This window comes from Molossus molossus, unplaced genomic scaffold (assembly GCF_014108415.1).
Source record: "Molossus molossus isolate mMolMol1 unplaced genomic scaffold, mMolMol1.p scaffold_m16_p_5, whole genome shotgun sequence".
Taxonomy (NCBI): Eukaryota; Metazoa; Chordata; class Mammalia; order Chiroptera; family Molossidae; genus Molossus; species Molossus molossus.
Window position 1 is genome coordinate 26502649 of NW_023425388.1, and position 27705 is coordinate 26530353.

A 27705-nucleotide genomic window follows, 5' to 3' on the forward strand; every position below is an offset into this window, starting at 1 on the left:
TCTTTGAATGTTCGGTAAAATTCCCCTGTGAAGCCGTCCAGGCCTGGGCTTTTGTTTGCTGGGAGAGTCTTGATTACCTCTTCAAATTCCTTAGTTGTTATTTGTCTGTTCAAGTTTTCTATCTCTTCCCAGTTCAGTTTTGGGATACTATGTGTTTCTAGAAATTTTTCCATTTCGCTTAGATTGTTGAATTTGTTGCCGTATAATTTTTCATAATATTTGTTAACAATCCTTTGTATTTCTGTGGTGTCAGTTATTATTTATCCTCTTTCAGTTCTGATTTTGTGTATTGTGGTTCTCTCTCTTTGTTTCTTGGTGAGTCTAGCTAAGGGTCCATCAATCTTGTTTATCTTTTCGAAAAACCAGCTCTTTGTTTCATTGATCCTTTGAATTGTTTTTTTGGTCTCTATGTCATTTATTTCTGCTCTGATCTTTACTATTTCCTTTCTTCTACTTGCTCTGGGGTTTGCTTTATATTTGTTTTCTAGTTCTTTAAGTTGTGAGGTTAGATAATCTATTAGAGATTTTTCTTGTTTCTTGAGGTAAGCCTGTAGTGCTATGAACTTCCCTCTAAGAACTGTTTTTGCTGCATCTCATAGATTTTGTGTTGTTGTGTGTTCATTTTCATTGTTTTTCAGGAAGTTTTTAATTTCTTCCTTGATCTCCTCGGTAACCCATTCATTGTTCAGTAACATGCTATTTAGCCTCTATTTGTTCAAATGTCTTTCATGTTCTTGTTGCAATTGATTTCTAGTTTCATGCCAATGTGATCTGAGAAGATGCTTGATATGATTTCAATCTTCTTGAACTTGTAGAGACTTAGTTTGTGCCCTAACATGTGCTCTATCTTTGAGAATGTCCCATGTGCACTTGAGAAGAATGTGAATTCTGCAGTTTTTGGGTGTAATTCTCTGTAGATATCTATGAAATCCATTTGATCTAGTGCTTCATTTAGAGTCTGTGTTACCTTGTTAATTTTTTGTCTAGATGATCTATCCAGTGATGTCAGCGGGGTGTTGAAGTCCCTTGCTATGATTGTGTTGCTGTTGATTTCTCCTTTGAAGTCCTCCAGAAGATTTTTAATACATGTTGGTGCTCTTATATAGGGTGCATATATGTTTACCAAAGTTATATCTTCCTGTTGGATAGATCTTTTCAATATTATGTAGTGACCTTCTTTGTCTCTAGTTATGGTCTTCATTTTGAAATCTAATTTATCAGATATGAGTATTGCTACCCCAGCTTTTTTTTTCCTTTTTGTTTGCTTGGAAGATTTTTTTCCCATCTCTTTACCTTCAACCTATGTGAGTCTTTTATTGTGAGGCGGGTCTCTTGTAAACAACATATATGTGAGTCATGCTTTCTTATCCAGTCAGCTACTTCTGTGTCTTTTTATCAGAGCAGTGAAACCATTCACATTTAAGGTGATAATTGATATGTACTTATTTATTGCCATTTTTGTTTAGTGTGGTTCTATTTTTCTACCTATTTCTTCTATTAATTACTGCTGACCTTTTAGCATATCTTGCAGTGCTGTTTTGGTGTTAATATATTCCCTTAGCCTTTTTTTTTTTTTTTTTTTTGCCTGGAAAGCTCTTTATTTGACCTTCTATTTTGAATAATAGCCTTGCTGGATAGAGTAGTCTTTGATTCAGATCCTTGTTTTTCATGACCTTAATTACTTCATACCGTTCCCTTCTGGCCAGTAGTGTTTCTGTTGAGAAGTCAGCTGAGAGCCTTATGGGGTTTCCTTTGTAGGTAACCTGTTGCTTCTCTCTTGCTGCCTTTAGGATTCTCTCTTTGTGTTTAATTTTTGGCATTTTGATTACTATGTGTCTTGGTGTGGGCCTGTTTGGGTTCTTCCTATTTGGGGCTCTCTGTGCTTCTTGAACTTGAATGCCTTTTTCCTTCCCCAAGTTAGGGAAGTGTTCTGTCACTATTTTTTCAAATATATTCTCTAACCCTTGCCCATTTTTTTCCTCTTCTGGGACTCCTATGATGTGAATGTTATTATGTTTCCAGTTGTTCACAGTTCTCTTAAGCTATCTTCCTGTTTTTTTATTTTTTTTTTTTTTTTTTTTTTTTTTTAGTTTTTTTGATTGGTTGATTGTTTTTTTACCTTGTCTTCTAGTTCACTGATCTGGTCTTCAGCTTCCTCTACTGTGCTGGTTAGTCCTTCCAATGTGTTTTTTATTTCTGCTATGTCATTCATTCTTCATTTCCACTTCTTTGGTTTTCAATGTTTCCATATCTTTACTCATGGTGCTTATGTCCTTACTCTGGCTGTTGTGCTTCCTCAAGATCATGGCTCTGAACTCAACCTCTGATAATTTGCTTAACTGTATGTATTTCATTTATCTCATCTTCGATAGAGTTCTCTTGTTCTTTCATTTGGGATTTCTTTGTTTCACCATTTTGGCTATCTCAATGGATTTTGGAGTATGCCAAATTTTCTGTGTGGCTGTTGGTGTTCTGTTGTTTGTGGCTCCCTCTACTGGGTTTGGATGAGCCTGGGTGGGCCCACGTTAAACACCACTGTCAAGTCTTATTTTCCTGGGTAGATTTGCAAGCCCAGGATAGATTCAGTTATCCTCTAGCTTTTTTCCTGGAGGCTAGTAGTCTCAGTTGCTCAGTGCCTTGGAATGTGTCCCTGGTGTTCTGCATAAAAGGATTTCCAGAGGATGGGATAGAGGGTGGTTGTTAATGAGCCTCAATTTACATTTCTTTGCCTCTCCTGGAAAAGGCTGAATCTTGGGTGGGGGGGTTGGGAGTGGCTGCTGCTTTCCCCCACAGTGCTGGGATGGAGCACACTGGCCTCTGTCCTTTGTGGCCGCAACTCAGTAAAAACTCTGAGTGTCCTCCAAATCCTGGGTGTCCCCACAGAGTTCCAGCCCAGTCTGCCTTCCCTGTGCTGGAGCCCCAGTTGAGTGGCTGTGGCTATTTTAGTGCTCTGTCTTGGCTCTCAGCGCTGTGGAGTGGGCTTCATTTTTATTCCCCAAGGGTGCTGCTCAGAGCTAAGACTGCTGCTTTCTGTGGGCTCCCAGCCTGCCACCCTCTTGAGCCTCTGCAGATCCTACCTGTGTCCCTGGTTATATGGTCCTATCCCGCTGCTTTTCTGTTGCTTTTTTCCGAAGATTTGTCTTTATTTTGTTGTAATTCTTGTTTGGTCCTGGGAGATCGTCTGTGTAGCTTCCATTCACTCCGCGTCCATTTTCACATCTATAGGTTTCAAGTGTACAATTTTATGGTACATCATCTGTATATTGCATAATGTGCCCACCACCTAAAGTCAAATAATTTTCCATCACCATATGTTTGACCCCCTTTAACTTTTACTACTCCCTCAGTCTCCTTCCCTCTGATAACTGCCATACTATTGTCTGCATCTGTGTATTTTTTTTAATATATATGTTTTTATTGATTTTTTTAGAAAAAAAAGAAGAGAGAGAGAGAGAGAGAAACATTGATGTGAGAGAGAAACATCTATTGGCTGCTTCCTGCATTGAGCCTGAAACTGGGGATTGAGGCATGTGCCCTGACCAGGAATTGAACTGGGACCTCTCAGTCCATGGGACCACACTCAATCCACTGAACCACACCAGCCGGCAATGAGTTTGTGTTTGTTTTTCATGTTTTTTAATTTGTTGCTTTCAGTTTTATATTCGACATATGAGTGAAATCACATGGTTCTTAACTTTTCCTGACTTATTTCACTTAGCATCATAGTCTCAAGATCCATCCATATTGTTGCAAAGGACAGTATTTCATCTTTTCTTATGGCTGAGTAGTAATCCATTGTATATAAGTACCACATCTTCTTTATCCATTCATCTACTGAAGGACACTTGGTTGTTTCCATATCTTGGCCACAGTGAATAATGCTCCAATGAACTTAGGGGTGCATATATCTTTGTGAATAAGTGTTTTCAAAATTTTCAGGTGGATACCCAGAAGAGGGGTTGCTGGGTCATATGGTAACTGTATTCTTAATTTTTTTGAGGAGCCTCCATACTGTTTTCCATAGTGGCTGTACCGGTTTACATTCTCATCGCTAGTGAATGAGGGCTCCTTTTACTCCACAACCTCTCCAACATTTTTTATTTCTTGTTTTGTTGATAATAGTCATTCTAATATTTGAAATTTTTATTATTGAAGTTTAACTGTGCAAAATTTTACTGTATAAAAATTTATTATTAGTTTGTCTAACCTAGTCTTGTGTAATAGCATTGATAGGCAGATATGGTGGCCTTACTCTTAGTTATAGGAGCCATTTCTACAGTGTTAAGGGAGATTATATTAAGAGTAAGTACTTTTCTAGTATTCCGAGTCTTGTTTTATTTTAATGCCCTGAAGCAAATATTTAATGAAGCTCTCTCTTTTCCTTTGTGAGTAGCAAGACAAGTAGAGACTACTTGAAGAATATTTATGTACTTCAGACAGAAAAAATAATTACCTCTCTCCTGACATTGCTAAAATTTTATTTTTCACTGCCCCAGTGTTTTCCAGAAATATGTGAACATTATATCTGAAGAAAGTTAAAAGGATTTAGCTGGCATACACATTGTAGATAAGTATGATACAAATGATTACAGGCATGGGTATTGGCTTTAAATAGACCTGGGTTTAATCCTAACTTTTCCACTTACCAGCTGGTTATTTAACTTTAATAATCTCCCTTTCCTTATCTATAAAATGAGTATAAACATAACTCCCTGAGGGAAAAGAACTAATTTAGGGAGAAGAGATTAGGTTCAAAGTGTTTTTCCTATTTGTGGTTTTATGATAGAATGTAAAATTCTATAAAAATCATAAAATGTTAAAACTGAACAGGAACCGAGAGTTCATTTGATTCAATGCCCTAATTTTATAAATGAGGAAAATAAGATCTGAAAAAGCCAAGAGACATCTCCAGAATACCAGTGCAGTTGGCAGTGAAAGGCCAGTCCTTTCTTCCCACTCCATGGAAAACTAATCTTAAAGCATGAATTGTAATGATGTTTTTATCATTTTTATTTAATTTTATGGAAAATATTTTAAGAGTAAGTCTTTCTTAGAGGTACCATGGAGAAATACTTACTCTGAAAGACTTTCTTTTCTAATTCCAAGATTTTGTGTCAGAGTCAATATCATGCCAATTTAAAAAATTTTATCCAGATGTAAGCAATGTCATAATTTTTACTCCATGACATAGTACAGTACACATTTACTTCATTTGACAGGCATTGTTGTAATTACATCTTCTATTCAACTTCATTTTTTCAGAATTTAAAAATATAATTTTAGTAAATGTAGATTCTGTCTTCTAGATGTCCCCTGAAGAAAAAGTTTGTAAGTACTGTGGAGTCAGCTATCTAATTCTTCATGAGTTTAAAGCTATGGAAGAAAAAGTGAAAGCAATGGAAAAAGAGATGAAATTTTATCAAGGAAGTGTAGAACGTGAAAAGAGACTTCAAGAAAAGCTACATTCTCTTAGCCAAGAGTTTGAACAGTACAAAATTGACAATGACTCCAAAACAGAAAGGTTGGAATATATTCTTCTTTTCTGTTATTTATTTAGTGTGAAAGAAAAGTAAAGAAAATAGACTTTCATTGTTCTTCTAATATTTCTCTGTATCAGTTATAATTTATACTTGAATACATTTGAGTTTGTTTATTATTAATAATTACTAAATATAATTATTAATTATAGTTTGAGCATTCTTTGAGACATATATTTATTTTCTGAATGATTAAAAACCAATTAATTCAGTAACTATAAGTTGCAATAGGTTAAATTTTATTTTTGCCTAGGTATATCTTAATTTTGTCAGAATGATTTGTCTGTCAAAATCAGGTGAATTTTGGTAGTTTTTGACACTTAACAATTGTTTTAAGTGGCCTAGAATATTTAGATTTATAGGATAAGGCTTTCATGTTTTGAAAATATTGCCAAAACATTAAAATTGGCATATTGATTGTAAGTCACTGAAATTGGAAAAACATTAAATAATGAGTTCCTAATGCTATCAGATATAATCAACAATTTAGGCTACCTAAAGACACTTCAATGAGCTTATACAGACACTTCTACAGAAGGGTTTTTTTGCTGGAGTTCTATGGCTTTACCTTTTTGGTATGAATGAATATTTCTCCATTTAAAATATTAACAATTGGTGTTAGTAAGCCTTGAATTAATGAATATTATCATGCCTTTACAAAAGTAGGGACTTTCTTAAATCTCTTAGGATTAAATACTTCCATCAAATTTTATTATAAATTTTGGTAATTACATTACATGTCAATTGAGCCCAATATTTCCTAGTTCTTTACTAAGACAATTTTCTTATAGTTTTTAAAATTTCAAATCTGAATAATAACGTATTTCATACTATTTGGATGGAAAAATAAATTTGAAGTATTCCGTTTAAAATTTAAAATTTGGAGGGTTTTTTTTTGCCTGTCAGAGATTCTTTTTTTTTATTTTTTATCCTCACCCGAGGACATTTTTCCATTTTTTGTTCAGATAGAGCGGGAGGGAGAGAGAGGAAGAGAGAGAGAGAGAAACATCGATGTGAAGGGACACATCGAGTGCTGCCACCCGCACGACCAACCAGGGCCGGGGACCAACTGCAACCGAGGTATGTGCCCTTAGCGGGAACCGAACCCGGGTCTCTCTGTACCGCAGGCCGACGCTCCAACCGCTGAGCCAAACCGGCCAGGGCCAGAGATTCTTTTGTTTGGTGTTATTTACACTTTACTTTCCTTAATAAAATATTGTATTATTTAAGTACATAAACACATGAAATAAAAGAAGCATATAGAAGAAAAAGCAGAAAGTTCCTTTTTTATCTTATTTTTAAAAAATCCTTACCCAAGGATATTTTTCCATTTATCTTCAGATAGAGCAGGAAGGAGAGAGAGAAACATCATGTGAGAGAGACACATCACTTGGTTGCCATCCGCACGACCCCAACCTGGACTGGGGAGGAACTGCAACGGAGGTACATGCCCTTGATTGAAATGGAACCATGGACTCTGGTCTGCAGGCCGATGCTCTAACCACTGTGCCAAACCGGCCAGGGCAAGAAAGTCCCTTTTTATCCTGCTGATTGCTTTCTTTTTTCTGGAGATAAAACTACTTTTATTGGTTTGGTGTATATTCTTCATTGTGCCTTTACCTTTATCATAGCTATATTTCTTTAATATATGTAATATATATAAGCCATATAGTTTTTAAAATTTTTATTTTATAGACTTGTGTTTAACATAACCAATATATTAAATTTATTGTTTTGTGATTTATACCTCTTAACTATATATTTTGGAAATTGTTCCATGTTAATGAATGCAGATCTACCTTGTTCATGACTGCTACATTTTCCTTATTAAGAATATACCAAAATTACTTAACCATTTCTCTTTTCAACATTTAGATTATTTTTCAATATTTATTATTACATGTAGTATTTAAATTTATATTGATATGTGCATGTCTTCCATAGGATAAATTCCTAGAAGTGAAATTGCTAAAGAGAGTAAATGCCATTTAAAAATTTTCATGTATATTATATGAAATTGGCCTTTGAGAAGATAGTGTTTGTTAACTTATTTTGGCCAAGAGTTTATAAAGTGGTAATTTTCCTATATCTTGTTAATATTGGAGTCTTCTTAATTTTTTTCAAATTTTCACTTTTTTCCTGAGTGAAAAAATATTCATTATTATTTAATTTGTGTGTATTGCTAATGAGATTAAACATTTTGCATGTCTATTACACATTTATATTTATTCCTCTATTAATTACCTGTTCATATATGTTATCCACATTTCTATTTGGTTATTTTTGTTTACTTATATGAGTTTTGAATATAGTATGAACATTATATTTTGTTTATAAAAGTTGCTAATATTTTCTCATGGTTGCTTATTTTTTCTGCATTGATTTTTAATATCTTTTGCCAAATTCTGGTCAGGGTTCTGAATCAAGTTTTTTTTTTTGGTTGCAAACAACAGAAACTTACTCTGACTAACACATAGTGTTAGATTCAGGCAAATTGAAAAAGAAACCCTACAGTACATTTGAGTTTCTTCCATGTCTTTTCATAGCTTGATAACTCATTTTACTGAGTAATAGTTCATTGTCTGGATGTACCACAGTTTATCCATTCATCTACTGAAGGACATCTTGGTTGTTTCCAAGTTTTGGCAATTAATGAAAAAAGCTGCTATAGTTATCCATGTGTGACTCTTTTTGTAGATAATGTATTTTCAACTCCTTTCAGTAAATACCAAAGAATATAATTACTGGACCATATAGTATGTATAGTTTTTTAAGAAACCATCACTCTTCTGAAGTGGCTTTGTCACTTTACATTTCCAGTACCAATGAGAGTTCCAGTTATTACTAGCATTTGGTGGTGTTGACAGTGTTTTGGATTTTGACCATTTTAATAAGTGTGTAGTAGTATCTCATTGTTTTAATTTACATTTCCCTATTGATTTTTCTCTGTTGATTTCTTGTTTCAGTTTCACTGATTCTGGCCTAATTATAATGATTATTTTTAAATTTTTTAATCCTCAGCTGAGGATATGTTTTTATTGCTTTTTAGAGAGAGAGGAAGGGGGAGAGAACGAGAGAAACATCAATGTTCGAGAGAAACTTAGATAAGTTGCCTCCCATATGCATTCCTACTGGGATTGAACCCACAATCTAGGTATGTGCCCTGACCAGGAATCAAACCTGCAACTTTTAGTGTATAGGATGATGCTCCAACCAACTGAGCAACCTGGCAAGGTTGCTCTAATATTATTATTTCTTTTCCTTTGCTTACTTTGATTTAATTTGCTCTTTATTTTCTAGTTTCCTAAGGTGGAAGCTTAGATTATTGATTTTAGATCTTTTCTCTTTTCTAATAAATGCATTCAATATTATACATTTTCCTTTAAGTACTGCTTTTGCTGTATCTCACAAATTTTAGTAAATTTAACATTTCAGTTCATTTTCATTTAGTTCAAAGTTTTAAAAATTTCTTTTTCGATCTTTTTGTTATTTAAAAGTATGTTCTTTATTTGGGTCCTCCTTTTTTCTTGATGAGTTGGATTAAAGGTTTGTTAATCTTGTTTACCTTTTCAAAGAACCAGCTCTTGGTTTTATTGATATCTGTATTGTTTTCTTTTTTAAGACTCTATTTCATTTATTTCTGCTCTGATCTTTATTTTATTCTACTCACTTTGGGCTTTGTTTGTTGTTCTTTTTCAAGTTTCTTTAAGTATAAAGTTAGATAGTTTATTTGAGATTTTTCTTGTTTCTTGAGATAGACCTATAATGTTATAAATTTCCCTCTTAGGACTGCTTTTGCTGTGTCCCATAGATTTTGGGTTGTATTCTCATTTTCATTTGTTCCATGGTATCTTTTGATTTCTTCTTTGATCTCATTGTTAACCCATTCATTTTCAGTAACATGTTATTTAGCCTCCATGTCTTTGTGTGTTTTTCAGTTTTTTTCTTGTGATTGATTTCTAGTTTCATACCATTATGGTCAGAGAAGATGCTTGATATGATTTCAGTCTTCTTAAATTTATTGAGATTTGTTTTGTGTCTTAACATGTGAGTATACTAGAAAATGGTCCATGTGCACTTGAAAAAAATGTATAGTCCACTGCTTTGGGGTGAAATGCTCTGAAGATATCAATTAAATTAATCTGATCTAGTGTGTCATTTAAGGCCACCATTTCTGTGTTGATTTTCTGTCTGGAAGATCTATCAATTGATGTCAGTGGTGTGTTAAAATCCCCTATTGTGACTGTATTACTGTCAATTCCTCCTTTATATCTATCAATATTTGTTTTATATATTTGGTGCTCATATGATAAATAGTGTTGGGAAAATTGGACAGATATGGGCAAAGAAAAAAAAAAAAAGAAAGAAATTAGACCACCTTTTTATACCATACATATGAATAAACTCGAAATGGATTAAACAATTAAATGTAAGACTCAAAACCGTAAAAATCCTAGAAGAAAACATAGGCAGTAAAATCTTAGGCATTTCTCATAGCATTATTTTTTTCTGATATATCTCCTTGGTCAAGGGAAACAAAAGAAAAAATAAACAGATGGGACTATATCAAACTAACAAGTTTTTGCACAGCAAAGGAAACCACCAACGAAATGAAAAGACAACCTACTGAATGGGAGAACATATTCGCCAATGATATATCTGGTAAGAGGTTAATATCCAAAATTTATAAAACTCAACACCAAAAAAACCCATACAATCTAATTAAAAAATGGTCAAAGGACCTGAATAGACACTTCTCTATATAGGACATACAGATGGCCAATAGACATGAAAACATGCTCAGTGTTACTAATCAACAGAGAAATGCAAATTAAAACCACAATGAGATATCACCTTATACCTGTCAGAATGGCTATCAGTAATAAATTAACAAACAACAAGTGTTGGTGCAAATGTGGAGAAAAGGGAACTCTCTTGTACTATTGGTAAGAATGCAGATTGACTCTCTTGTACTATTGGTAGGAATGAAGATTGGTGCAGCTACTGTGGAAATCAGTATGGAGTTACCTCAAAAAACTTAAAATAGAGGTGCTTTATGAAACCAGTGATTCCATTTCTGGGAATTTATCCGAAGAAACCCAAAACACTTATTCAAAAGGAGAGCACCCCTCTGTTCATCGCAGTGTTACAATAGCCAAGATTTGGAAGTGGCCTAAGTGCCCATCAGTAGGATAAAAAAGCTGTGGTACATTTACCCAGTGAAATACAATTCAACCATAAAAAAGAAGGAAATCTTGTCCTTTGCAACAGCATGGATGGACTTGGAGAGCATTATACTAAGGGAAATAAGCCAGTTAGAGAAAGACAAGTACCATATGATTTCACTCATGTGGAATCTAATGAACAAAATAAACTAACAAGCGAAGTAGAGACAGACTCATAGACAGCTGTTAGGGGTGGCGGCTGGGTGAGGGGGTAGAGGGACTGAACAAAAAGAAAAAAAAGAGAAAAAACTAATTGACATGGACAACATTATGGTGATTACCAGTGGGATAGAGGAGTGGGGGAGGTAGAAAAGGGTAATGGGGGGATTAATGGTAATAGAATGAGACTTGACTTGGGATGATGAACACAAAATACAGTGTATAGATGATGCATTGTGTAATTGTACACCTGAAACCTGTACAATTTTATTAACCAGTGTCACCCCAATAAATTCAATAGAAAAGAGTGTTGTTTAATCTCTAAGTATTTTGGGATTTCCCAGCTTTCTGTTTAATTTCTAGTTTAATTTCATTGTGGTGTGAGCACATACGTTATATAATTAAAACATTTTAAAATTTGTTAAGACATGTTTTGTGTCCCAGAATGTGGTCTGTCATGGTGAATGTTCCATGTGTACTTGAGAAGAATGTATATTCTGCTGTTGTTGGATGAAGTAGGCTGTAGATGTCAATTATATCAGTTGATTGATGATACTGTTGAGTTCAAATACGTCCTTACTGATTTTTTGTCTAACATTTATATCAGTTCCTAGGAGTGGAGTATTGTAAGTCCTCAACTCTAATTGTAGATTTGTCTATTACTCTTTTTTTTTTTTTTTAATCCTCACCCAAGGACATTTTTTTTATTTTTTTATATTTTGTTCAGATAGAGTGGGAGAAAGAGAGAGAAAGAAACATCGACGTGAAAGGGACACATCGAGTGGTCGCCACCCACACGACCCAACCAGGGCCAGGAACAAACTGCAACCGAGGTACGTGCCCCCAGCGGGAACCGAACCCGGGTCTCTCCAGACCGCAGGCCAATGCTCTAATCACTAAGCCAAACTGGCCAGGGCTGTCTGTTACTCTTTGAGTTCTATAATTTTTGCTTTACAAATTTTGTAGCTCTGTTGTTTGGTGTAAACACATTTGGGTTGTTATGCTTTCCTGGTGGATTAATCCTTTTCTCATTATATAATGTCCTTATTTGTCTCTAGTATTTTTCTTTGCTCTGAAGTCTGCTTTATTGATATTAATATAGTTACTACTGCATTTTTTAACAAATTGTTTACATGGTGTATATATTTCCATTCTTTTACTCTCAACTTACCTATGTTATTGAATTTGAAGTGAGTCTTGTAGATAGCATATTGTTGAGTCATGGATTATTTATTTATTTATTTATTTATTTATTTATTTATTTTAATCCTCACCTGAGGATATTTTCCCATTGATTTTTTAGATAGAGTGGAGGAGAGGGAGGGAGAGAAAGAGAGCAACATTGATGTGAGAGAGACACATCTATTGGTTGCCTCCCTCACTACCCTGACGGGGGTGGAAATAGAAGCTGCAACCCAGGTATGTGCCCTTGACCAGGAATTGAACCTGCGACCCTTTGGTCTGAAGGCCAACGCTCTAACCACTGAGCAAAACCAGCCAGGGCGAATTATGGTTTTTTTAAAATCCTCGCTGTCTGTCTCTTTTAATTGGTGTATTTTAGACCATTCACATTTAAGGTAATTATTGATATGTTAGGGTTTAGGTATTCCATTTTATTATTTGTGTTTAGTTTGTTTCCTCTGGTTCTCATCCTCTGTTTTTCTTTTATTACCTTTATGTTGGTTTCTTGAACATTTTAAGGATTATATCTTGATTTTTTTCTAGTGTGATTTTGAGTATATTGCTTTGTATAGGTTTTGCAATAGTCTATGGTTTAATTATGATCTGTCTTGGCATGGATTTCTTTGGGTTTATTCCTTTTGGATAGAATAAGATCTTTCCTTCAGCTTGTTGAAGCTATAGGTTTATATCTCATCATATTTAGGGAGTTTTCAGCTATTAATTCTTTTTCTCAGATTCCAAATATATGAATGTTTGCTCTTTTGTTATTATCCCAGAGGTCCCTGAGATTCTATTAATTTTTTTTCTGTCTGTTTTTCTCTCTGTTGTTCAGATTGGGTGAATTCTGTTGATTTATCCTAAAGTTCAGTGATTTTTCTCCTCTGTTATTATGCTCTGCTATTGAGCCCATCCAGTGAGTTTTTTTCCCCAGTTACTGTGTTTCTCAGTTATATATATATATTTTGTATTTTTTTAATGTAACTTTTCTTGCTTTTTGAGATTTTCTTTTGTTTCAATAGAATTTTTAATTTTTAAAATAATTTTTGTGATGACTTCCTTATAACCTTGTTTGATAATTCCAACACCTGATTCATCTCACTGTGGGGTCTGTTGATTATCTTATTTCATTAATGTTACGATTTTCTCATTTCTGGCATGATGAGTGATTTCCCATTGAATCCTGTTTATTTTGGAGGTTATACTATGCGACTTTGAATCTTATTTAATATATTTTTTAGCAGGTACTCCCTCTGTTGAGGTATAGCCAGATAGGTATGTTTTTTTCAGCTTCCCACTGTCCTGCGAACACTGCCTTGTATCAGAGTGGTGGAGTGAAGTTCCCTTGTCCCCCTTGGCCCCATTCACACCTTTCCAGCAAAAGTAGATCACCACCTTACACTGCCTCAGGTCTCTGCACTGGTATATAATAAGATCAGCTCCCTGCTGCTGAACTCACTGTCACCAGGGAGGCGGGGAATCAGAGGACTGACTCACACTGCTTTGTTGCAGCAGAGTTGGGGCAGAAACTTGGCTTCTCCTTGTGCCCCGCTGACACCAAGGGATGGAAAAGTGCCAACCAGCACTGCCTGCCCCCACTTGTTGATGCCAGCTTCTGCCTTGTTGATGCCAGCTGTGAGTGGGGTCTCAGCTCTCTGCTAGTCTTACTGGCACCAGGGACGGGGAAGCAGAAGGCTGATTCTTCTGTCTCACAGCATCTTATTCTACCTCTTTGATGCAGGGTGGGGCTACAGTCTCTCCACTGAGACCCTCTGACACAAGATATGGGTGGGGAGCAGTATTAAGAGTGCTGCTAGTCCTGTTCTGGACTGCTTCATGTGGCCTTTTTGCTGCCAGTTGGGTATGGAGGTTTAGTTCCCCAATGGGCCTCACTGACAAGGAATAGAAGGGAAGTGGAGTACTTACTTCTACCAACTTGTACTGCTTTGTTTAGACTCACTGGTGCAGGGTTGGGGTGGAGGCTCAACTCCCCCTGGCCTCACTGACATTATTACCCTGGTCAGGGATTTGGAGTATATCTTGCTTTTGCAATAGGAGAATGAAAAATCAGCTCCCAGCTCACCGCACTGACACACCAGCTAGGTGAACTGGAGGGCACCCTCTGTGTCTATGGGACAGGGGTGGTATGGTGTGGAAGATCAACTCTTTGCTCAGCTGCAGCCCTGATGAAGCTTTGGAGTGAGGAGGTGCAGCTTTACAGTTGATGTTTGGGATGCAGTCTGCAGAAAGAGGCTTAAATGGACAAGGGTTTATTTGTTTCTTGAATCAAGAAGAAGGGACCCATGTCACAAGGGACCCAGCCCCTTTCCATTTCTCACTGCATTTCTCAGTGAGTAGGCCTTCAGCCTCACACTGGTTTTTCCTCATGATCTCAAAATGGCTTATGCACTGCCAGAAGGCAGGAATACGAAGGGGGAAGCAGTAAGGGGAAATGCCTGTATTAGGAAATCAAAACGTTTCCTACAACTGCAAAGGAGTCTGGGGAACAGACTGCGGGAAGTTGGCTCATTGCTTCCTGAAATAATAATAGGTCCTGTCGTAAGGAAGAAGATGAGAACAGGGCCAGCCTCACTTGACCATTACATTTTCCTCCAGAAAATAACATGTACATGCTCACTGTAGTCCCTTGAGAGGAAGAAAAATAGTACCTCAAAAATATATATATATATCATGGACTTCCTTTGTAGGAGATCTTGTCTTCTGTACATGTCTTTGTCCAGGCTGTGGTTTTTCTACTTTTGCAGTACTCTGCTGTGTATGGATGTAATGTAAGAGGCATACATGTTAAAAATATTTGGGATAACCGAATTTTGAATAATCAAGATTTTATAGAACAAAGGACTGATGTAGAAATATAGTTCTCATGGGATGAGGCATACTTCTTAGGGAATCATTTCAGATCTCTGGGGGCATTTTTCAAACCCTCACCTCTCTTCTAAAATTCTGATTTGTCCCTTTTGTGGAAGAGAGGTCATCTCTTCAATGATATGAGAGCTATTACTGATGTAAATGTGATTGGGTACATGGGGACAGCAGGAAAAAAGGTTGAATACCACTTGGGAAAGCATTATTTTTTCACTGAAGAATGTCTCCAGTAGACACAGGTTGTTAACAAATAAATTAAACCTGGAGGTTATATTATACTTTTCTTAGTCTAGTTGTATAAATATGCATTTATTATATTGATATTTGTACTATGCACTACTTAAACTTTGAGAAACCTAAGCAAGTTTTATTCATACCATGTAGTTTTAAGACCAGCTAATCCTTTTATCTATCATCTTTTCATTTTTCTCCCACCCCAGCAGTAGATTATGTTGCAGACCAAAGTTCTTAGGATACTGTTTTCCTTTATTCCTTCTCTCTGCGGACACATGCAGACAGTAAATAGAAGTTGACAGCTGTTTTTACCTTTGGTATAAATAATGTTCACATGGATTTCTTTGTTACTAGATGTGGCAAGGTTTTGGAGATTGATATTCAATAACACTGATATACCTATGTACACATGTATATCTTTTATTACCAGTATAACTTTGAAAGCTGTTCTGTGTATCATTATGTTGTTACTATAGTAACGTGGTTACAAAAATAAGGTACATTTTTTTTCTGCTTTGTCTTTTTAAAGGAGGTCTTTACCCTACCCAAAGCATTTAAATCAGCATTGAAGAGTTTCACTCTCAGACGTTCAGTAATCTTTTTATTTATCTTTTACCCTTGAATTTTCCTTACTTATAATTAGTTATGTATTGTTATAACATAAAATACAATTTTTATTGGACTAAATCCTAGTGGAAATTATGAGAATGAATGAAGGGACGCAGTGTATGCTAAGGTATAAACAGTAGAGGCTCTGCTATGACCATGACCTTGTCTCATAATTTTGTACTTTGTCTATAAAATGGTCAGAAAAGCAGCTACAGGAATGATATTCACAATACTCTGTGCCTGGCAAGAATTTTCAGTTAGGTTTCACTTTTTTTCCCCTTTCCATGTGTGTTAACTAAGGTTAATAGCATATAGTTTTTTCCTCCATAGATATCATCACATTCCCACCTACTTTAGATCTCTAAAGATTGCCTGATATCACAAGGGAAATTCTTGGGTCTAAGAAATATCCCTATCTCAGTGCTACCACGGTAATTAATTCCAGTTTAATTGAGGTTTTAAAATGCCAAGCTCAGCTTTGATTAGATCCACGCCCTGTGTTTCTGCTCAGTGGAGTAGAGACTTTATAGAAAGCATAACTTTAGAACTTAATTGTAACTTTTTATTTATTATGCCCCTTTCTTTTCAAAAAGGAGACAGGGTGTTTTAAAAGAACATTATAAAATCAACAACATAGGGGGAAAAAGGGCGAGTGGCATTGGGACAAAAACCAAAAAAACAAATATGTCAACCGTGAGGGTCAATAGTTAAGTGCAGCTTTCCTGCAACCCCTTTCGCCTGAGCTCCAGGCCTTTCTGTACTCACAGCTGTTTCGTAGGAGTGGAAAGGAGCGGGTTGGGAGGTGGGTTTTATTTACTTAATTTGTTTATGTATTTATTTAAGCAAAACCGACTTAGTTCTAGAAGAAATCCACAAGTGGTCTACAAGAGATAATTCGAAGGGTAGTCAGGCATTAATGAGAACCTGCACTATCTATCTCAGCAAATCCAAGTAGGCACTGGATGGCTGCCTCTCTCATGCTGGTCTCCACGCTGCTGTTCATCCAGGAGATAGTAAACCTGTTGTAAAGAACACAGCCCTGTTTACCTTTCTGTTAGCTTTCTCTCCATCCTCTTCTCTCCACCTACCTCCTTAGTGCTTCACTTACCACCAAGCTTGGACAAACAAGTCAGATTATGCTATTTTAGCTGAGGAATAGGCTGCCTTTAATTTGCTGCAGGTTTGAATTAATACATCTTCAAAAAAATTCTTTATATATTTCTAAATGGGAACAGTTTGAAATTGGGGGAAAATGAGTTAACTCATTGAGTGAGGTATGACCCGCAATTCCTGTTATATCTGTTTTATAGATGGCTAAACAAACAAAAAGATTAAACAACAGTGCTCACACAGCTCATTAAATTCTTTATTTTTGTCTTTTCTGTAATGTCACTATTTGGATTAGTTGAAGAAACCAAACAAATGTGGCTATGGCAAGCGATGTCATGAAGGCACTGTCATTGGAGACCTGTTTTGAAGGGACAGGGCATGCCAGATATTGATCCTCGTTTTGTTGGACTGAAGAAACCCAGTTGTACAAAAAGCCATCCAGAATTAACAAGAGACAGGTTGGTTGAGTTCACAGAATTGTAGGGAAGCTGTCCCTGGAAACAATGTGAAGAACTCAACAAGAATTCTTCATGTGTTACTAGCCTGATTTTAAAGCAAACTAAAGATGTGGTGAGAATGGAAAATTCTTTCCATTAGCCAAAGTGGCTCCATATCTGAAATTACTGATTTGGACATCTATTCTTTGTTCATATACTCCTCATCTTCCAACTTGATCAGTTTCATTGAGGCATGAAATCTGTTAGTGCCTCTACCTTCTCGCTCTTTCTATTATCACTTTCTTTTTTTTTAAATCCTCACCTGAGCCCTGGCTGGTTTGGCTCAGCGGTTAGAGCATCTGCCTGCGGTCTGGAGAGACCCAGGTTCGGTTCCCGCTAAGGGCACGTACCTCGGTTGCAGTTTGTCCCTGGCCCCAGTTGGGTTGTGTGGGTGGTGACCACTTGATGTGTCCCTTTCGTTTCTCTCTCTCTCCCCCTCCCACTCTATCTGAACAAAATATCAAAAAAATGTCCTCGGGTGAGGATAAAAAAAAAATCCTCACCTGAATATATTTTCCATTTATTTTCAGACAGAGTGGGAGGGTAGAGAGAGAAGGAGAGAGAGAGGGGAGAGAGAGAGAGAGAGAGAGAGAGAGAGAGAGAGAGAGAGAGAGAAGGAGAGAAACATCGATGAGAAAGAAACACATTGGTTGCCTCCCAGATGACCCCAACCAGGGCCAGGGACTGAACCGCAACTGCAACCCAGGTATGTGCCCTTGACCAGAATCAAACACGAGACTCTTTGGTTGAGGGCTGACGCTCTAACTGCTTAGCCAAACTGACCAGGGCTCTTATCACTTTCTTTGTAAGTCCAACTTAGTTTTCAGGGTCTGTAATGTCAACCATTCCTTTGACAGTATCTAAAGTCCCTTGTCCCACACTCTTTGTACTAGTACTTGAGCTTCCAGGAACCTGATACTATTATTCCTCTTTCTATAATATTTTTACCTTCTCTTTCTTTACATACTCCTTTCTTTGCAACAGCATTTCCTCAAGACTCTTCAAACAAACAAATGAAACCTTCACTTAAACCTTCACTTTTTCTAGCTGTTTCCTTAGCTCTTTCTTCTTTTTCTTACTAGTCTTATCAAATAAATTATCTGGACTTACTATCTCAATTTTCTCACTTCCACCTAGACCCTGGCTCATTGTAAACTGCCTCCATTAGCATCATTTCAAAGAAAATGTTTTCATTCAGGTCACCAGTTACTTCATGTTACTAAATCTAAAAAATATGCTTGTTCTGTGTTTTTCTTGACTTTTTACTAGCATTGACACAGTATTTTACCCCTTCTACCTGAAATACTCATCTTTTCTTTCTATGATATCATAGTCTTCTGGTTTTGTGTGGCCCCTCATGATACCTATTTTTCTTCATTACTCTTTCCTGGTCTCTCCATTTTTTCCTGCTTTGTAAACACTGGAGACTTTTAGGGCACTGTCCATAGCTCTCTCTTATTTTCGTTCTATATTCTTCAGTTTCCAGTTGCTCTTACTCAGTCCCAAGGCTTCTGTTACTTGCTTTGTGTTGTAGGCTTGTGAATTTCCACTTCCCCTTCTAACTTATCCTCTGGCCTCCAGACTAATCTAGTCAGCTCTCCTTTCATCATCTCCATCTGGCTACATCACAGGCTGCAATTATGCCCCAGGGTGAACTGTTCATCCTATTTCCACAGTTGCTACTCTCATGTTCTTAACTTCAGGAAATGTTATCCCCATCATCAGTGTGCAGCATTAGGTAGTGTTGAAAGTCTGGGTTCTGTCATCAGACTGCCTGAATTTGAATCTTGGATCCACAAGTGGTGTGGACTTGGAAAAATTTCTAAATACTCTTTGTTTCAGATTCCTAGACTATAAAAAAGGGGAATAATAACCTACATCACTTGGTTATTCTGAGTATTAAATAGGGTTGTTGTGAGGTGTATTTGTATATATCATAATTTAATAAAATATATGAATTACTTATATAACAAACTGTAATTATGGTGACATCATCAATCCTGGGCATCGTTCTTGATTCTTCCTCCTGGATATATTTTGAGTCTGTCCATATGTCTCTCAACCCATACAGACATCATCTTGGTCCATTCTCTGTTTGGACATCTACCCTACATAACCTGTTGCCCATCTCACATTCATCCATTCTTTACATCCCTGGAGATTGCGTCAAACGTACCTGGTCATTACACTCCACCGCTTTACCTGCCACAGGTTTGCATAGTCCTTAAAATAAAGGCCAAAATTTTCTTTACGGTTTGAGATTCTGTATGATATCTGGCCCTTGGTTATCCTTGTTCTCTTTGTTCTAGTCACCTTAGACTTTTGTTTTTAGTTCCTAGAAGGCGCTATACTCTTAACCTTGACCTTTTGAATGTACTGTATCTTCTACTGGGGACTCTTCCCCCTTCCCCCATCTTTTCTCTGCTGCTCTTTTCAGGTCTTGGAGGTCTTAGCTTAAATGTCAGATCTTCTGGAAGGTATTTCCTGACCCCTGAAGGGGTTCCATGACATTCTTTGTTTTCCATTTTTTAGTGATCTTCATACTTAGAATTATTTGTTCAATGTTTGCATTTTTGGCTATAATGTAAGTGCCATGAAAACCAGTTATATTCTTTACTTTATCAATTCCCAACACCTAACAAACTTTCTGGCATATAGTAATACTCCAAAATATTTGTTGCATTGATTAATTTATGAGCAGAAATGAAGGATGTATAGTGGCTTCCTCTGCTAGAGAAATTCTCTTACTCTCTGATTCTTGTAAGCAGTAGAGCTGACCATTCCCTGTAGATGCTGAAAAGGCCAGATGCTTTCTCAGCCTTGCTTGCAATTAAGGGTGACTTTCTGTGAAAGCTCTTTCAAATTGTATGTAAAGGAAAGTCTGCTGGGGATTTGTGGGGAATTTTGCATCACTCCTCTCCTTTGTTGCTTCCTTCTTATTCTTCCTACCTGAAATTCAGAGAACTGCTTGGGGCAGATCAACCTTCTTGCAATGATGAAGTTACTGTGAGAATTAACGTGACATTCTGAGGAAGACAGAAGGAGCCTGGGTCATTCATAACATCTTGGTGCCCTTCTACCATTCCTGAAATGCTTCTCTCCAGACTTCTTGTTATGTGATAACAAAGAACCACTACATGGTTTATATACTATAGTCTGGTTTCTGTTATATGTAACCAGATACAGTCCCAGATACAAAAACTTACTGCCAACATCACTTATTTGGTTGTGCAATTTTATGATAGTGGATGTGTGAATGAAAGAATGGATGGATGGATGGATGGATGGTTGAATGGATGATTTAACAACAACCACTAGATTATAAACTGCTGGAGAATGAAGACCATAGCTGATGTTTTTTGTATCACCTTCTCCCCGACCCAATTCTCTCCACCTGGAACACTGTCCTGCATATCTTAGAGGTCTAACAGATGTTTATTGATGATGATGATTGTGGAATGAAGATGTTATTTCATTAGGGAGGGCTCTGAGTTACAGATTTAATTTAGATTCTAAAAATGAAATTCCTGAAGAGAGCAGCTTCTGGACTTGCACAAACTAAAGAAATTCATAAACGTCTGGACGGTGTGGCTCACTGGTTGAGTATCAACCCATGCACCAAGAGGTTGCTGGTGCAATTCCCAGGACACACACCTAGGTTGTGGGCCCGATTCCCAGTCGGGGGCATGCAGGAGGCAGCCAGTTAATGTGCTCTCTTATCGATGTTTCTGTCTCTCTCTCCTCATTTCCTCTCTCTTTAAAAATCAGTAAAGGAAAAAAAAAAAGAAAAAAAGAAAAAAATTCATAAGCATTTGGATCAATTTCTGGTACATCCCAGATAATGTAGAAAACCCCAAGTATCTTTATAAAAGTCAGAATCAAGGATATATCTTAGTAAGTGTTGTTCTTAATGGTGTTTAAGCCCAAATGGCCTTTATTAAATGAGCAGATGTCAAGTAGTATAAATTCTTTGCTGAGACAGCACATTACAATATAAGTAAGATGACCAGAAAATTTATAGTCCAAATTGGGAACTTTTTAAGAGTTAAAGGGGTGTTATCAAAAATTACTCTGTTTTTTAAAGACTTAATATTTTTTTAGAGCAGCTTTAGGTTTATAACAAAATTAAGAGGGCAGTACTGAGATTTCCTCTATCTTCCTTCCTCTGACACATGCATAGCCTGCCCCATTATCAACATTAGTGGCACTACCAAAAGTTTTGTTTTTTTTTCCCAAGGATGAACCTGCATAACTACCCGAAGTCCATAGTTTACCTTAGGGTTCCCTCTTGCTGTTATATTCTATATGTTGGGACAAATGTATAATGCCATGTAGCTAATTGTTGTATCGTACAGAATAGGTACATTGCCCTTAAAACCTTCTGCACTCTGCCTGTTCATCCTCCCACCCCCCAGCATTCATTAATGTTTTTATTGTCTCCATTTTTTGCCTTTTCTAGAATGTCATATAATTGGAATCATATACTATGTAGCATTTTCAGGTCATCTTTTACTTAATAATATGTATTTAAGGTCTCTTCAAGTCTGTTATTGGCTTGATAGCTCATTTCTTTTTAGTGCTTAATAACATTCCATTTTCTGGATGTACCAGGGCTTATTTATCCATTTACCTACTGAAAGGTATCTTGGTTCCTTCTAAGTTTTGGCAATTATGAATAATGCTGCTATAAATATCCATATGCAGGTTTTTCTGTGGACATTTACTGTTAACTCCATTGGGTAAATACCAAGGAGCATGGTTGCTGGATTGTATGGTAAGAGTATATTTAGTTTTGTAAGTAGTTGCCCAACTGTCTTCCAAAGTGTCTGTACATTTAACATTTCCACCAGCAATGTATGATAATTTTTGTTGCTCCATATCCTTATCAGCATTTGGAATTCTCAGTGTTCTGGATTTTGGCCATTCTCATGAATGTGTTAGTTATCTCATTATTGTTTTAATTTACATTTTTCCTGTTGACATCTGATATTGAGTAACTTTTCATATACTTATTTGCCATCTGTGCATCTTTGGTGAGTGTCTTGCCTGTTAAGGTTTTTTGGTTCATTTTATAAATGGATTGTTTTCTTATCATTGAGTTTTAGGAATTCTTTGTATATCTTGGACAACAGTCCTTTATCAAATGTATTTTTTTGCAAATTTTTCTCCCAGTCTGGCTTTTCTTCTAATTCTTTTGATAGTGTTTTTTGTTGCAGAGCAGAAATTTTAAATTTGAATGAAGTCCAGCTTATCAGTTATTTCTTTCATGGATGATGACATTAATGTTATAACTAAAAAGGCATCACCATACCCAAGGACATCTAGATTTTCTCTTATGTTATCTTCTAGGAATTTAAATATTTTTTTGTTTTACATTTAGGTCTGTGATCCATTTTGAATTAATTTTGTGAAGGGTATAAGGCAGCGGTTCTCAACTGTGGGTTGTGACCCCTTTGGGGGTCGAATGACCCTTTCACAGGGGTTGCCTAAGATCATCGGAAAACATATTTCCGATGGTTTTAGGAACCGAGACCCCGCTCCTCTATCCGTCTCCAGGCGGGTCCGCCCACATGCAGATACGCCCACATACAACATGAGGAACTGTATTAAAGGGTGGCAGCATTAGGAAGGTTGAGAACCACTGGTAAGGTCTGTGCGTAGATTTGCTTTTTTTTTTTGGCATATGGATGTCCAGTTGTTTCAGCACCTTGGTTGGGTCTTTGCTTCATTGCATTGCCTTTGCTCCTTTGTCAAAAATAAGTTGATCCTGTTTATGTGGGTCTGTTTCTGCGCTCTCAGTTCTGTAACGTTTATCTCTTTGTTGATTCTTTCACCAATACCACACTATTTTGATTTTTGTAGTTTATAGGTCTTGAAGTCAAGTAGTATGAGTCTTCCCACTTTGTTCTTCCTTTAATATTGTATTAGCTATTTTGGGTCTTTTGCCTCTCCACATAAACTTCAGAATTGGTTTATTGATATCCATAAATAACTTACGGGATTTAGATTAGCATTGAATTCAATCTGTAAATCTAGTTGGGAAAAAACTGACATCTTGGCAATAATGAGTCTTGAACATGGAGTATCTCTCATGAACATGGAATATCTCTCAATTTTTTAGTTCTTTGATGTTTTTCATCAGTTTTGTACCGTAGTTTTATTCATATAGAGCTTATGTATATTTTGTTAGATTTATACCTAAGTATTTTATTTTGGGGGATGCTAAAATAAATGGTAATTTAAAAAAAATTTTTAGTTGCCTTAGGTGATGTATCAGTGGAAATTCTGCTGCGTATGATGTCTGAAATTTTGTTGCCTACAGTTTCTTCTAAGATTTTTATGGATTCATGAGTCACATTTAAATCTTTTATCCATTTTGAGTTTATTTTTGTGTATGGTGTAAGTTGATGGTCTAGTTTCATTTTTTTGTATGTAGCTGTCCAATTTTACAACACCATTTGACCCAGTGATTCCACTTCTAGGAATATACCCTAAGAAGCCTGAAACACCAACTGGAAAGAATATATGCACCCCCATGTTTGTAGCAGCACTATTTACAATAGCTAAGATCTGGAAACAGCCCAAATGTCCATCAGTAGACGAATGGATAAAAAAGCAGTGGTACATATACACAATGGAGTGCTATGCAGCGATAAGAAAGAAAGATCTCTTATCCTTTGAGACAACGTGGAGGGACCTGGAAAGTATTATCCTAAGCAAAACAAGCCAATCAGAGAAAGACAAATATCACATGATCTCACTTATTTGTGGAATATAATGAGTATAACAGTCTGAGGAATGGGGTAGTCCCAGAGATGTAGAAGTGGGGTATATAGACTGACAATCCCCTGAAGGGGGGGTGGGGGCAGAGAGATAAACCATAGAACTTATATGCATGTATGTATGAACAATGGACATAGACAACAAAGGTGGGGACAGGGTGGGGAGGGAGGGTGAGGGGGGAATTAGTGGAGGAAAAAGGAGAAGCATCTGTAACAAAAATAAATTAATTAATTAAAAAATAAAAATAAATACCATTCCAATATTAAAAAAAATGTTTTAAAAAAATTTATATTCTATGTATTCATGGATAGTATACAGGAAAGGTATTGACTTTTTTATTTTAACCTTATAACTTGTAACCTTGCTATAATTGCTTATTAGTTTCAGAGTTTTTTTTTTTTTTATTGATTCTTTTAGATTTCATATTTAGATAATTATGTAATCTGAGAACAAAGACAGTTTTATGGGTTTTGGATCATGTGGGACTGAGAAGCATGTAGAAAGTCAAAATTGCTAAAGTAAAAGATAGCTTTCTTAATGTTCTGTGGTTTCTTATTTGCTCTTACCTTTTTATTCTCATTGAAGGGAATGTTTTTGCCATGAAATCTCTAATTAGTACTAGAGTAGAGTAATGCACTTTCCCCTTCCAGCTGCTTCTCAAGCATTCTAACATGTTGGGTTTTCAGTCAGTTACTTCTGTTGACTCATTTTAAAGCAAAAATATTTCTAAGTAAGACACTATTAAATCTGGTACCCAGAAGATTAAAAAAAAAGAAAAATGCTCTGGTCTATTCCTTTCCTCCTTCCGCGCTACAATCACAAGGGACTTTTCTTTGATATTTACTATGGGAACTTGGTCTAGTTCCTAGAGGTAAATCTCCCAATACTGTTGAGGCCACTCTATGACTGGGTTCCCCTGGATTTTTAAACTCGCAGAGTTGTCCACACTGAGCCTTCATCAATTTGTAAACAACAGTTCATGCTTTTCTATTCTCAATAATTATTCTTGAACAGCAAGAGTAAACTGGAACTGTCTTAGGACTAATGACTGATTTTAAGAAAATAACTTATTTAGTCCAGTCAAGATGGCAGCGTAGGTAAATGTGGTATCACATCCTCCCACAACCACATCAAAATTACAACTAAACTATAGAAAAACCATCATTCAAAACCTCCTGAAATCAAGGTGAATAGAAGTCCTACAACTACGAAATTAAAGAAGCAGCCACATCAAGACTGGGACCAGAACCTTGCTGAAATAAGTCTTGCTCTGTTTGGTAGGCCCCTGCATAGCTGATCATCCAAGGTAGTCAAGGGTTGGTAGATAGTGGGCACAGCCAGTCCTTGCAGCTGATCAGCCTGAGTAAAACCCTGTCATTGTTGTGCCAACAGCAATCAAGACTCAATTACAACAGAACGCTGTAAAGTCCACATGAGGGGTGCACCTCAAGGGCCCAGCCGGGGTGACCAGGGAGGTTGTGCCACTGGACCCTACAGGACATCTACTACAATAGGCCACCCTAGGAAACCCAGGAGACATAGCAACTCTACTTAATACATAGAAACAAACACAAGGAGGCAGCCAAAATGAAGAGACAAAGAAACATGTCTCAAATGAGAGGAAAAAAACAAAACTCCAGGAAAAGAACAAAACAAGATGGAGATAAGCAGTCTAACAGATGCAGAATTCAAAACACTGCTTATAAGGTTGCTCAATGAACTTAGTGAGAACTTCAGTGAACTTAGTGAGGGCCTCAAGAGCATAAAAAAGGACCAGTCAAAAACAAAGGAGGCACTAACTGAAATAAAGAATAATTTACAGAGATTCAATAGTAGAGTAGGTAAAGCCATAAAACAAACCATTGACTTGGAATATAAGGAAACAAAAAACAATCAGAACAGCAAAAAGAAAAAAAAAATCCAAAAAAATGAGAATAGTGTAAGGAGCCTCTGGGACAACTTCAAGTGTACCAACATTCGCATCATGGGGGTGCCAGAAGGAGAAGAGAGAGAACAAGAAATTGAAAACCTATTTGAAACAACAATGGCAGAAAACTTCCCTAACTTGGTGAAGGAAACAGACATACAAGTCCAGGAAGCACAGAGAGTCCCAAATAAGATGAACCCAAAGAGGTCTACACTAAGACACATCATAATCAGAATGCAAAAGGTTCAAGACAAAGAGAGAATCTAAAAAGCTGAAAGAGAAAAGCAGTTAGTTACCTACAAGGGAACTCCCTGTCAGCTGATTTCTCAAATGAAACTTTACAGGCAGAATGCAAAAGGTTCAAGACAAAGAGAGAATCTAAAAAGCTGAAAGAGAAAAGCAGTTAGTTACCTACAAGGGAACTCCCTGTCAGCTGATTTCTCAAATGAAACTTTACAGGCCAGAAGGGAGTGGCAAGAAATATTGAGAGTGATGAAAGCAAGAACCTACATCCAAGATTACTCTATCCTGCAAAGCTGTCATTAAAATCAATGGCCATATAAAGAGTTTCCCAGACAAGGAAAAGCTAAAGGAGTTCATCACCACCAAACCAGTATTATATGATATGTTGAAGGGTCTTCTTGAAGAAAAAGATAAAAAATATGAACAAACAAAATGACAATGAATACATATCTATCAACAATGAATCTACAAACAAAATGAACATGCAGAACAGAAACATTCTCTTAGATATAGAGAACATTTTGTTGGTAGCCAGATGGGGGGGGGGGGTGGATTGGGGGAATGGATGAAAAAGGTGAAAGGATTAAGAAGTACAAATTGCTTGCTAGACTGACAAACCTCAAAGCGAAAGGGGGTTGGGGGGGTGGGAAGAAATAAACTAAAGAACTTATTTGCATATGTGCATAACCATTGGACACAGACAATAGTGTGGGAAAAGGCAGGAGTGGGGCGGAAGCGGGGAGGAGGGGGTCAATAGGGGAAAAAGGAGGAACATCTGTAATACATTCAACAATAAAGATAAGTTAAAAAAAAAGAAAATAACTTATTTATATGTGTTAAAAACGTCCAATTTTTTTTCCAACTAAGTCTTTTTCTTTTTATTACATTGTTGTGGGGGGGGGGGGGAGTGCCTCTTTCCCCCGCAGCAATTTGTGATTTAGAAATCATTGCTTCAGTCCTGGCCGGTTTGGCTCAGTGGTTATAGTGTCAGCCTGTGGACTAGAGAGTCCTGGGTTTGGTTTCCACTAAGGGTACGTACCTTGGTTGCAGGTTTGTCCCCAGCCCTGGTTGGGGTCATGTGGGTGGCAGCCAGTCAATATGACTCTCTCACACTGATATTTCTCCCTCTCTTCCTCCCTCTATCCCTCCCACTCTATCTGAAGATACACGCAAAAATGCCCTCAGGTGAGGATAAGATATATATATATATAAAAGAAATCACTGCTTCCATGGTCAGATAAACAGATTATAAAGGCCTGTACTGGTTTTTAACAACCTATATCCTCTAAAACAACATTCTCAACCTGTGGGTTGCA

At 36.7% G+C, this 27705-nt stretch overlaps 1 protein-coding gene across 1 annotated transcript in view; it reads left to right on the plus strand.

The window, feature by feature from the left end:
- The window catches only part of LEKR1 (leucine, glutamate and lysine rich 1), a 209547-nt gene that overhangs the window by 46443 nt on the left and 135399 nt on the right, over positions 1-27705 (plus strand). Inside the window, exon 7 of the mRNA XM_036243655.1 lies at positions 5307-5521. Coding sequence (XP_036099548.1) covers positions 5307-5521 — 215 coding nt within the window. The remainder of the gene's footprint in view (positions 1-5306; positions 5522-27705) is intronic.